This window comes from Bos mutus, chromosome 24 (assembly GCF_027580195.1).
Source record: "Bos mutus isolate GX-2022 chromosome 24, NWIPB_WYAK_1.1, whole genome shotgun sequence".
NCBI lineage: Eukaryota > Metazoa > Chordata > Mammalia > Artiodactyla > Bovidae > Bos > Bos mutus.
Window position 1 is genome coordinate 32748390 of NC_091640.1, and position 12502 is coordinate 32760891.

At 46.2% G+C, this 12502-nt stretch overlaps 1 protein-coding gene across 1 annotated transcript in view; it reads right to left on the bottom strand.

The window, feature by feature from the left end:
* TTC39C (tetratricopeptide repeat domain 39C) overlaps positions 1 to 1757 on the bottom strand; it is a 103249-nt gene extending 101492 nt beyond the window's left edge. Inside the window, exon 1 of the mRNA XM_005898873.2 lies at positions 1023 to 1757. Coding sequence (XP_005898935.2) covers positions 1023 to 1174 — 152 coding nt within the window. The 5' untranslated portion in view covers positions 1175 to 1757. The remainder of the gene's footprint in view (positions 1 to 1022) is intronic.
* Between the last annotated feature and the right edge of the window lie 10745 nt (positions 1758 to 12502).

Here is a 12502-nt window from a genome sequence, read left to right on the forward strand (position 1 = left end):
ACTTCAGGCGCCTGCATCCCAGGGGCTGGGCTCTCCTCTCATTTGCTTACAGGCAGTGGCGCTCAATCACAGCTGCACAGGAGTTCCCTAAAACCTACCAAACACCGGCCCTAAAGACCGGCAGCAATTGGCCCTTAAAACACTGACAGGAAAGCTGCCAATCAACATCCTTGAGTCCTGACACTAAAAGGGCAAATCACAAACTTTCTTCCTAAACCAGAAAGCAGGTTCTTCTGCTCCGCAAAGAAATTGAAGGCTCCTCCCACACACACGAGAAAGCTACGAGGTTTCAGTTCTTTCCCTTCGATGTTTTAAAAAGACGAATCAAACAATTAACTGAACACACGTGTGCTTCCTCTCACTCCCACGTATGTTTAAAATCCCTCCATTTTCTTCTACCTCTGAGTTAAGAGAAATCCATCATAAATACATACGCTTACTTGAAAAGCATAAGCAACTCATTTTGGGGATTGAGTTTGAGAAAAAAGGCAGACAGAGGTGAATGAGCAGAGTTCGGCTGGATTTTTTTTAATTCCTGCATGGCCACGCAGTTATGCATATCTGTTTTCAAACAATGAAAGCGTCTGGAATGCACAACGATGCACAGTAGCGCGAGGAGCACGAAGCAGGCACGCTGCAGCTGGTGTGGTCCGTGTCACAAAGGCGGCACGGGCGGCGCGCCTCGCCGGAGTCACGGCCCTGCAAGTCCGGGGCTCGCTGCCGCCTCAAATCGCGTCCGGTCCAGATCTCAAAGCCCACGGGCTCCGGACCCGGCGGCGGGGGACGCGACCCGCGAGAGAGAAGCGGACGAACACCGGGCGCTCCTCTGGCAGGACGAGGCCGAGAGAAAGTCAGGGGAGACTGCGGGTCCCGCGGAGAGAAAGGACCGCGGAACCTGGGTGGGGGCGGAAGGGAAACGGGGCCAAGGCGCAGAGGCCGGGGGATGCGAATTGGGGAAGCGAGGACCTGCCAGGGAGTAGTGATCGCCGGGAAGGGGCGAGGGAGCGGGGCGCGCCGGTCACCTGTATTGTTTGAAGAGCTGGTCCGACTCCCGAAAGCCGTTGTTGAGCAGCATGTTGATGCCGGCAAGGGCCAGCTCAGCGTCCTGCAGGGGCGCCGCCGCCGCGTCTCCGTCGTCCAGCCGCCGCGGCCGCTGCTGCTCCGAGCCGGCCATGGGCGCGCGAGGCTCTGCTCGGGGCCGAGGTGAGGTGGGGTGGCAGCCGCTGCGGCCCCCGCGCGCGCCCGGAGCCCGGCTCTACCTGCGCGGGGCGCGGGCGCGGTGGGCGGGCGCGGAGGGAGGAGCCGGGGCCGGGCTGCAGCGCGCGCGGCGGGGACGTGGGCGCCCAGGCCGCCGCCTCCCGCCGCCGCCGCCGCGGGGATTACTCAGCAGCCGCCCGCCCGCCCGCTCCCCCTCCGAGACTCCCGGCTCGCGCGGCCACCGAAGCGGTGAATCCGTTTCCGGGTGTCTCTATCCGGGCGGAGCGGGGGCCGAGCCCCGGCTGCCCTCGCTTCCTGCAGCCCCTGCGCGCCACCCGGGCCCCGGCCCTCACACCGCGCCCCTCGCCCGGCAGCCCGAAGCCAGCGCGTCGAGCCTGCTCGGACACGCTCGAGGCTCCGAGGCCCGGCCCTTGACCCCCTCCTCCAAAAGGACCGGACCCAGGAGTCGCGGGGAAGCTGGAGAGGGCGAGCGGGTTCGGAGAGCGAAGCGGGAACTCCGCCCGGGCCGCGGCGAGAGCGCGCAGTGCTTTTACCCCGGGCGCCCGAAACCCCACGCAGGCGGCGCGCGCGCCACCCAACTTTATCCGCACCCTGGGACCGCCCACTAGCCGCGGAAGCCAATCCCCGAGGAGGTGGGCGGCGGGGGCGGTGCCCCGGGCACCTGCCCGAAGGCTGCCCGGAGCTCAGAGTTGAAGAACTAGAGGGGCAAGGGCCTGGGTCTGGCCACCCACCCGCTCCGGACCATGGGGCAAGGAAACAAATAGGGGTTCAGATAGCACACACCTAAATATTTAAGTTATAAATTCAGCTGTTCAATTGCGTTCTACTCTCACCCTAACAATTACACTTTCATATCAATGCAACAGAAAAATGACTATAAAGCTGCAGTTTCCGTAGGACCGAAAAGTTAGTAAAACGCCGAACTTGACTGAATTTAGCCATTACTTACTAAATTCTGATGATGGGCTGGTGGTGTGCGTTGGGGGTTAATATTAGGGAGACAATCCATAAATCAGTTTCTGTGAGTTTCCATAAATTAACTCTTCCCGTTTTAATTTTAGCAAAATCAATTATGTATGGTGTTACAATCAAGATTATGATCTTAATGTATAATTAAACCACCTTTCTTAAATCGTCGTGATTCTTTAAGTGTAGTTTATCAAGTTCAGTTTGGAGAAACTTTGACCAAGCTTTAACCACTGTAATTGTTTGTAAAACTTAAAACGATGTTCAGGTTTCGAGATAACCCATGAATTCTAAGTATCATGTCCAGCATTATAATGGAATCAACAAGATAATTGATCATAAAAAGTTTTCCAAAATAATATAATTTCATACTGTAAGCAGCTATCACTTATTTTATAGTCTGTGCCATCCGTACAGTACAGTATCCCCAACATTCATCTCAAATTTCAGAGTAATGTGAATTGTTGTCACTTCTCAGCTGCTGTGTGTAACTGTTACAACACCAGGCTAATTCTTGAGTACCTCTGGGGCCACAAATTAGAACAGTGAAAAGCAGCAAGAAACTGAATGATTCCCACCCTTGGGAAACAATACTTTGTAATGGAGGACATCATTGCCTTCAATGTGCTCTGAAAAGGATTTGACAAGTGGACTTTTTTTTTTTTTTTTTAATGCAAGCACACACAGATTTAAAATAGTGTTACTTTCAAGCATCAGCAGGTTATAGGTTCCACTGAGCCAGCACTCAGTGCCAGAACTCCAGTGACAGAGGTGCCTGTGCGTTGATGAATGTGTGTATGTGTGTTTGTGTGTCTTTTGATAAGCAGGGTCCTCTAACTCAGATCTCAGATACTATAGTGGCCACGTGGCTCACACGGGCCTCTGTCCCCAAAGGAACCCCCCTGGAACACACTGCCAGCGCTCATGAGAGCTGACAAAATGCCCAGTGTTTACAAGTTGCCTGAACTTTGGATTTGTGGAAGCATCCACCCCAAACCTCTGAAAAAATCTAGTCAACAAGGGAGGGAGGGACTTATCTACTGGTCCAGGGGTTGAGAGTCTGCCTGCCAATAAAGAGGATACAAGTTCAATCCCTGGCTGGGGAACTAGGATCCCACGTGCAGCGGGACAACTAAGCCTTCGTGCCGCAGCTAGGAACCGATACAGCCAAATAAATAAATATTTAAAAACAACAACAACAAGGGAGCGAAACCAGGAGAGCAATACCAAACTTAGCAGATTGCCTGTACTCCGCCAACTGGAGAAGACAGCTACACACAGGTCTCTATGTCCCTATTACTTCCAGAGTGGAGGTGGGGGTGGGGGGGTTGAAAGTGAAGGTGCTGATGGCACCGTGGAGTTGTTAACAAGTTGTTCCAGGACCCTGCAGCTGAGGGTGGGAGGTGGGGTGAACCAAATCAAAGCAAAGTTTGTGGGGCTAGTTCCATCTCAAGCACTGAGCACAATTGGTTATGCAGACTTTGTGAAATTGAACTGCTGAAAGATTGGACCGAGATCCAGTGCAACTTCCCAGCACCCCATAATAGGCAAGGCAGGGGGCGTTATGGATAGAGGGAAACTCTCCCATGTAATGTACACCAGATGTGTGCCGAGTGGGATTTAACCAGATAACAGAAACAATTAGATTAGCAGCAGCAGCAAGAAGAGACATTTTCAAATATTTGCTCTGTGATGAGGGACACAAAGAACATTCAAAGTGGGCCCCATGATCCTGAAGGCAGACAACGCATGGACCTGTAATTACACTTGTTGCAGCTGTTTGGCACTGCCACCTACTCAGGGTTCACCTAGCAGGTAGGGAATTAAGGCTGGTTGTGCTTCTTCAAAAAACGAAGATCATGGCATCCGGTCCCATCACTTCATGGGAAATAGATGGGGAAACAGTGGAAACAGTGTCAGACTTTATTTTTCTGGGCTCCAAAATCACTGCAGATGGTGACTGCAGCCATGAAATTAAAAGACGCTTACTCCTTGGAAGGAAAGTTATGACCAACCTAGATAGCATATTCAAAAGCAGAGACAGTGCTTTGCCAACAAAGGTCCGTCTAGTCAAGGCTATGGTTTTTCCTGTGGTCATGTATGGATGTGAGAGTTGGACTGTGAAGAAGGCTGAGCGCTGAAGAATTGATGCTTTCAAACTGTGGTGTTGGAGAAGACTCTTGAGAGTCCCTTGGACTGCAAGGAGATCCAACCAGTCCATTCTGAAGGAGATCAGCCCTGGGATTTCTTTGGAAGGAATGATGCTAAAGCTGAAACTCCAGTACTTTGGCCACCTCATGTGAAGAGTTGACTGATTGGAAAAGACTCTGATGCTGGGAGGGATTGGGGGCAAGAGGAGAAGGGGATGACAGAGGATAAGATGGCTGGATGGCATCACTGACTCAATGGACGTGAGTCTGAGTGAACTCCAAGAGATGGTGATGGACAGGGAGGCCTAGCATGCTGCAATTCATGAGGTCACAAAGAGTCAGACATGACTGAGCGACTGAACTGAACTGTGCTTCTTCACTGGCTAATAATGGCAGCTAATGACAGATATTTAAGGGGTTATGGTGTATATTACCTGCAAAAGGAAAAAAAAAATCTAGATCCCTAACACGTTAGGGCATGAGGCAATTGAAACTGAAATTCTCAGCACCTCCTGCAGAGCCAATGCAGTCTTCAGTGCGCCACCTCCACCCCAATAAGATTCAGCCGAGTGTTTCCTTTGGAAGGAAAGAGAGGAGGTGATGGAAGGGGGAGGGGAAGAGAGAAGAGCTCTCAAGGGGAGGAAAGAACCCATTTCCTTTCCATAGACCTCTTGTGGGTATTGTCAGTATTTTGTGGTTCCTCATGAGATTTCATTATGAAAATGAAACTCTAAGTTCAAACGATCAGTGAGAAGTTTTAGATATCTGTATTATCCTTTACCCAGTAGATTTTGGTTTTAATAACATGTCTTGGTTGCAAGTAACAGAAAAACCTAGCCCCACATGCCTCTTGACATCGGGTAAGAAGGCACTGCTTCAACTCTTAACAACAAAAATCCTCTAATTCAGACACATTAGCTTTTATTGGCCTGACTGTGTTCAGGTGCTTATTCTTAACCAATCAGTGTGAGGGGGAAGGCAGTGGGGGCAGAGGGGGGATGTTGTGTGGCTTATTATGATTGAATTAAATCCATCAGAGTCGTCTCCCAGATCTGGAAGGTGGAACCCATTCAACCCAAACTCCTTGGTTGGGAAATTCCATATCTATTAGGAAAAGGGAGGTAGAAACCTGATGTGAGAAAGACAACCAACAAACTCCCCCTAACCTTGTCTTCTTAAACATGTTTTGGATTTTGGAATCATATTTTAAATGCATTTAGAGACTACACTCCTTTAAGAAAATCTTGCTTGTGCTTCAGTATATTAAAATACTTAGTGGGAAGCTGCTATATAACACAGGGAGCCCAGCCTGGCACTCTGTGATGACTTAGAGGGATGGGATGGGGGGAGAGGAGGGAGGCTCAAGAGGGAGAGGATATATATATAATTATGACTGAGTTGAGTGATAAGGCAGAAACCAACACAACATTGTAAACCAATTTGCCTCCAATTACTGTATAGTCAATATCTTATAATACCTATAATGGAAAATAATTGAAATAATAGATGTATATGTATAACCGAATCACCTTGCTGTGCACCAGAAACATTGTAAGTCAACAAAATATATATATTAAGAAAAAATTTTCCTCCAATAAAAAAAATTCTTTAGTAATGCTAATAACCATGCCTTAATGTATCTCTGTAAATCTGCACTACCAGTTGAAATAAATACAGGTCTCCAGAATGTCTGGGACTCTAAAAAGGAGGAGAGCAGAGAAATTAATATTTTCATAGTATGCTAGCTTTGCTATCCAACTCAGTCCTTGAACTCTCCTGAAGATTTAGTAGGCTAGCTCTGTGAGGGTAGATTAAGTTAACTGCTTTTTAATTAGAAGGCAAGTCAGGTCAAGCAAAGGTTGGTATGTCAGACTCTGTGGAGGGGGCCTGTCTTTTCTGGTCACAGGTGGGTCACTAGCTGGCCTCTAAGGAGGGGAGCGCCCATAGGGGTCCACCTGGCTGTTTCTCCAGCAGGAGGAGAAGTGTGTCTGACAGGACAGTCATCCTGCCGTGGAAACCAGAGCAGTGACCACAGAGCAGGAAACCATCCCCTTCTGATCGGAAACCTCGTCTGTCTTTCCCCAAACCAAATACCCAAAGGACGCCAGTATGTTTAAACCCAGTATGTTTACTAGAGTTTAGATTACTGTCCTCCCCGGGGTGGCTCCTGCAGTGAGACCTCCTGCCCAAGCCCCTGATTGGGATGCGTCTTTCATTGGAAATCTGGGTCCTCTCCTGGCCTGCAGAGACCCTCCCTCTCCATCTCCCCATCTTCCTGTGGCTCCCTCCTCCCTCCTCTGATTCTTTTTGCCCCTCTGCCTTCATCCCTTCCCTTTAACCTCTCTCCTTCCCTTGCACTGGTTCTTGCTGTTCCCTGATCTACCTACCGTCCCTCCTCCTCCTCAGAGAAATCACCAAGCCTCCTTCTCCCCTGGTCCCCTCTCTTGACTTGTGCATTTTGCAGCCTCTGGGGAATGCCCAAGGCTTCTCTTCTCTGTTCCCTGATTGTTGCTCTGGAGAGGGACAGCGTATCTCTGGTTTCAAGGTCTGGGTCTGCTGAGTTCTGGGGTGCAGTGGAGGGCATGTGGTGTGGGAGGCAGAGGAGCTCTGGTCCCCATGGATGAGGGAGGGGAGAGGTGCCAAAAGGTACTGAGTGCCTGGTGGGTTTTCTCCTGGAGTATCTAAAACCAAGCACAACTTCCACTGTGATTAATTTCTATCTGGAATCCCCATTTTTACTAAGGAAATTACTTGCCTTTTCTTCATATAATGTTATCCATGTCTTGCTAACAATCCTGGCCTTATTATATAAGATATTAAGCTACTCCTACACTGACTTCCAACACAGGGCGTCCCTGGTGGCAGGGAATATGACAATGCAGGAGATGCGTGTTGGATCCCTGGGTCAGGAAGATCCTCTGGAGAAGGAAATGGCTACCCGCTTCAGTATTCTTGCTTGGGAGAATCCCACGGACAGAGGAGCCTGGAGGGCTGTAGGCTGTAGGGTCGGAAAGAGTCGGACACGACCGAGGGACTAAACAACAACAACGCTGACACACATGGCACCATCGGCACTCTCGAACCTCTAGGCTTCTCCCCCGACTGTAGACGGAGAGGGGGCACCGTTCCGTGAATCTGTGTCAGTGGAAGCAGCAGCGATCCTTGGTAGACTTGTTCCTAATCACGAAGTGTAGTCAGATTCCCTCAGACAGTCTAGAGTAGCGGGTAAGTGCTCAGCCCCTGTTTGTCAAGTGTATGGTGAGTTGGAAGTTGCAGGGAGATGGAGACTGGGCCAGGCATTTAAATCATAGACTAGGGTTTAGGCTCTGCAAGGCCTTACCTTTGTGACTTGGGGCAATTTTACTTCACCTCTTTAGCTTCAATTCCCCACATTAATGATATGAAGACAACCAGTACCTTCAAGGCAACTAGCTGAAAGGGTAGGCACATGAATAAGCGACAGCAGCAAGATACTATCGAATCTATACAATTAGTTTTCTATTAATGAAGGCATGTGGCTCCTTCTTGTCTTATATTGTCAACAGAGTTATCTTTTTTCCCAACAGCATTATCTTGAAATATCCAGCTACAAGAAAATCTGTGCAATTAAGTAACCAAATGTATCATACGGAAATGATTAATTTAAACCATTTCTAATATAAACAGTATAAGTTTGCTATTTTAACTCAGCCTGAGGTAGAAGTGTTGATTTTATTCAGGGAATATAAAAAATATTAAGTAAAAATATCTAGGTTTTAGAGTTCTTCATTTGGATCTGAATTGTCTCTGCTTTAATAACTCATTAACATGTGTTTTTGACACTGCCTGGTTCCAAATAGGAAAAGGAGTACATCAAGGCTGTATATTGTCACCCTGTTTATTTAACTTATATGCAGAATATATCATGAGAAACGCTAGACTGGAAGAAACACAAGCTGGAATCAAGATTGCTGGGAGAAATATCGATAACCTCAGATATGCAGATGACACCACCCTATGGCAGAAAGTGAAGAGGAACTAAAAAGCCTCTTGATGAAAGTGAAAGTGGAGAGTGAAAAAGTTGGCTTAAAGCTCAACATTCAGAAAACGAAGATCATGGCATCCGGTCCCATCACTTCATGGGAAATAGATGGGGAAACAGTGGAAACAGTGTCAGACTTTATTTTTCTGGGCTCCAAAATCACTGCAGATGGTGACTGCAACCATGAAATTAAAAGATGCTTACTCCTTGGAAGGAAAGTTATGACCAACCTAGATAGCATATTCAAAAGCAGAGACATTACTTTGCCAACAAAGGTTTGTCTAGTCAAGGCTATGTTTTTTCCTGTGGTCATGTATGGATGTGAGAGTTGGACTGTGAAGAAGGCTGAGCCCTGAAGAATTGATGCTTTTGAACTGTGGTGTTGGAGAAGACTCTTGAGAGTCCCTTGGACTGCAAGGAGGTCCAACTAGTCCATTCTGAAGGAGATCAGCCCTGGGATTTCTTTGGAAGGAATGATGCTAAAGCTGAAACTCCAGTACTTTGGCCACCTCATGAGAAGAGTTGACTCATTGGAAAAGACTGATGGTGTGAGGGATTGGGGGCAGGAGGAGAAGGGGATTACAGAGGATGAGATGGCTGGATGGCATCACTGACTCGATGGACGTGAGTCTGAGTGAACTCCAGGAGTTGGTGATGGACAGGGAGGCCTGGCGTGCTGCGATTCATGGGGTCGCAAAGAGTCGAACACGACTGAGCGACTGAGCTGAACTGAACTGAGGGATTGGACAGAGAAATCAATAATATTTAGTATGAATGTTTTTTAAAAATGCATCTTCTTTGTCCTGTGTGTGTAACATGTTTGGCAGTCAGTTACGGTTGCTTTATCTTTGCGAGAGACACAATGCTAACATAAAGTCATACCTTATTCATGTAGTCACTTGTGTTTTGTTCTGGGGTTAAGTTAGCAATCTGGGTGTCCCTATCCAAAACACAGCACCACTGAATTCCCATAGTACCTTAAGGAACTAGTTGAAAAAGTTTTCTCGAAATGTGGGTAATCCCACATTGGTGTTGCTTGTGCAAATGAATGGACACCACTGAGCAGAGTGCCCTGACATTCTTGTGTTTCACAGGGCACTCACTGAGTGTTCTCACTGTGTCAGAACAGCAGTAAGTGCTGCCAATATTTAGACAGATATTATGAGGCTTCTCAATACCGCGGATGAAACATGTAGTCAAATACGTATCCATAGACCTTAGTACAAAGCTCGTCAGAATCTTTTTAATTCCTGGATTTACTCCTGAAATGGTTATAACAGACATTTAACTTTTGAACTGATATTCACTGATTTTCTATTAATTTATTGATTCTTTACCCTTTCAGAGTTAGCATATGAACCACACCAGAACACTTCTATCATTAACTTATAACCAGTCCTTGATTTTTGAGCTCCCAAATAGTAGCACCCAATTTAAGTTCCCCTATTAGTTATCAAAGGGGGTTAATCACTATTTTTTTTATTACTTTCACATCTATCTTCAAAAGAAAATCCACAACTGAAGATAGTTTTAAGAACATGAATAAAATTTTGAAGACAATTCCAGAAAAGGAATTAGAAAGATGAAAAATATCTTTTCAGAAAGCTTTGTATGTAAAGGAGAAAAAAATCCACTACCGTGTATAACATTGGATATTTGGTTTAAAATATTCTATTAAACAGTCTGCTTCCCTATGAAGAGTATACACACACATAAACACACTAAAAAAATTATTTTGAAAATCTTCTATAGTTAGATAAGCTCCTCTGTCCATGGGATTATTCAGGCAAGAAGACTGGAGTGGGTAGTCACTCCCTTTTCCAAGATGGCTGCACAATTCTGCAAATATACTAAAAACCACTGACATGTACACTGTCAATGGTGAATCTCACGGTATAAACTCATACATCAATAAAGCTGTACTTGATATAAAATTTAAATCATTCTAAATGAGTGAAAAACAATGGAAGAAGGGAATTTATGTTTTTGATTTTTTTATTTCACATATCTGATGCAGAAAAAAGTTTACTGCTAAAAAAATTTCATCTTGAAGAGTATCCATAAATCAGTATTAGTTACTGGCTGCCATCGCAACACACTCAGTGCTATGTTAAGACTTCACACATTTTGTTCTACTTAATTCTCAAGGGAACCCGGTGAGGAGGTCTTTATCCCAGGTTTACAGATATACAAACAAGTTGGATAATTTTCACAAGGCCACACAGCCAGTAAGGGTTCAAGTGAGGTCTTAACATAGGTCTTATTGGACAGAGTGGGTAAGTCTTAGTTGTTACAGTAAAACCTAGTACCTCCTGGAGGCCTGAGGGGATGTACATACACACACACACACACAAACCTGACTGGGGGGGTGTACGTGTACACACATGCACACACACATCATTCTGGGTTTCACATGGCCATCTCATCACCTCTTCCTCAAAGTACTGTGCTCTGCTTAGTCGCTCAGTCATGTGCAACTCTTTGTGACGCAATGGACTGTAGCCCACCAGGCTCCTCTGTTCACGGGGATTCTCCAGGCAAGAACACTGGAGTAGGTTGCAATGCCCTCCTCCAGGGGATCTTCCTGGCCCAGGGATCAAACCCAGGTCTCCCACATTGCAGGTGGATTTTTTACTGTCTGAGCCACCAGGGAAGCTCAAAGTAATATACATTTACATAATTTGAATACAGGAAAATATATGATCTCATATGTAATCTGAGTCACTAATACTAGGGTGGAGCCCAAGTGTCTGCAGTTGTACTGAGAACCCCAGGTGAGTCTAACGTCAGGGACCAGCCCTCTGAGAAACAGTTGTCTGAGTGACAATCCTGAAAGTAGAGCAGCTAATGCTCATCTTTGTACATTTCTTACCCACAGGATATGTTTCAGAAATACTGCATGAATAAATGAGTGAAAGTATAGCTTAATGTGAGACTCTGATGGTAAATCATCTGTGTATCCTTGGATGTATTATTGATCTGAGGATAAAGGGATATCCTTAGACCTTTAACACAAAAGTGTGTCATGTAATACCTTAAGAAATTCTGTGCATTTTATCAGTTAGTAGTTGATACATCCGGAGTTGAAAGACACACTCCACAGAAAGTGGTGACCAGACAGAAGAAGACAGGCCCTCATTAAGGAGAGAAGGAGGATGTGGACACCGAGAAATCACTTAAATCCTAACTCTTGACATTTATTTTTAAATGTGGTTATAAAAGAAGACTCAGAACATTCAGCTGTGTCAGTGCTAAAAATACACATTTCTTCACTTCTCCTCACCTCCTTCACCCTGCCTTCTCCTCTGAGACAAAAACAGTGAAGACAGGGGGTAACTGTGAGATGGAAAAGACAACATGAGAACAAGTTTATATCCACCAACAAGGAACTGGATGCCCAGATACCCACGGACTAGCTTCTTCATTTCCCAAACCATGGAAAGAACAATAGCTTTCTGGGCTTGGGATCGGTGTTCTTACCTCCTTTTCAGAAAGAAAACCACCTCTAGTGGGCAGCCCTTAACCTTTGACTCAAAAGCAAAGTCATTGTTTCCATATCCCTGCCCTACCAGACATGCCTAGTGAACAAAAACGACCTTATGTAAATTAAAAAAAAAAAAAAACACCTTTTCGTTTCTCTAGACTAAGATAACCATTCTACTGTTTTTTTTTCTGCAGTCATTCAAGCAAATCTAAAAACCACTTGCCTGTGAAGAGCTTTCTCACACATGTCAAACCAATGGTCATAGGTCCACCAGTGATTCACTCCAAGAAGGATGCATTACATAAATTGCAGTGTAACCCAGATGTTGTCTAAGATGAATTACTGTATTTTACTTAAAGCAAGGGTCAGTTCAGTTAAACAGCAGGTACCAGCCACTGTATGCTAGGTGTACTGGAAGACAAAGTTGAAGAAGATGCCCCCGAATCTGAGAATCTTCTGGTCTAGTGGTTGAGACAGGCACACCAAGAGATAACCTTAACATAAAATGGTCTTAAGACAGAGGTATATGCGGGGTGCTGTGGGGGTTCATGAAGCCTTCCTCCTATGAAGGAAGGAGGAATTTTGGTATCTGAGAAGGGTAGAAAGTGTACCCCAGACAGAGGGACAGCATGAGCATGGCCATGGGAGACAGCAGACATCTCT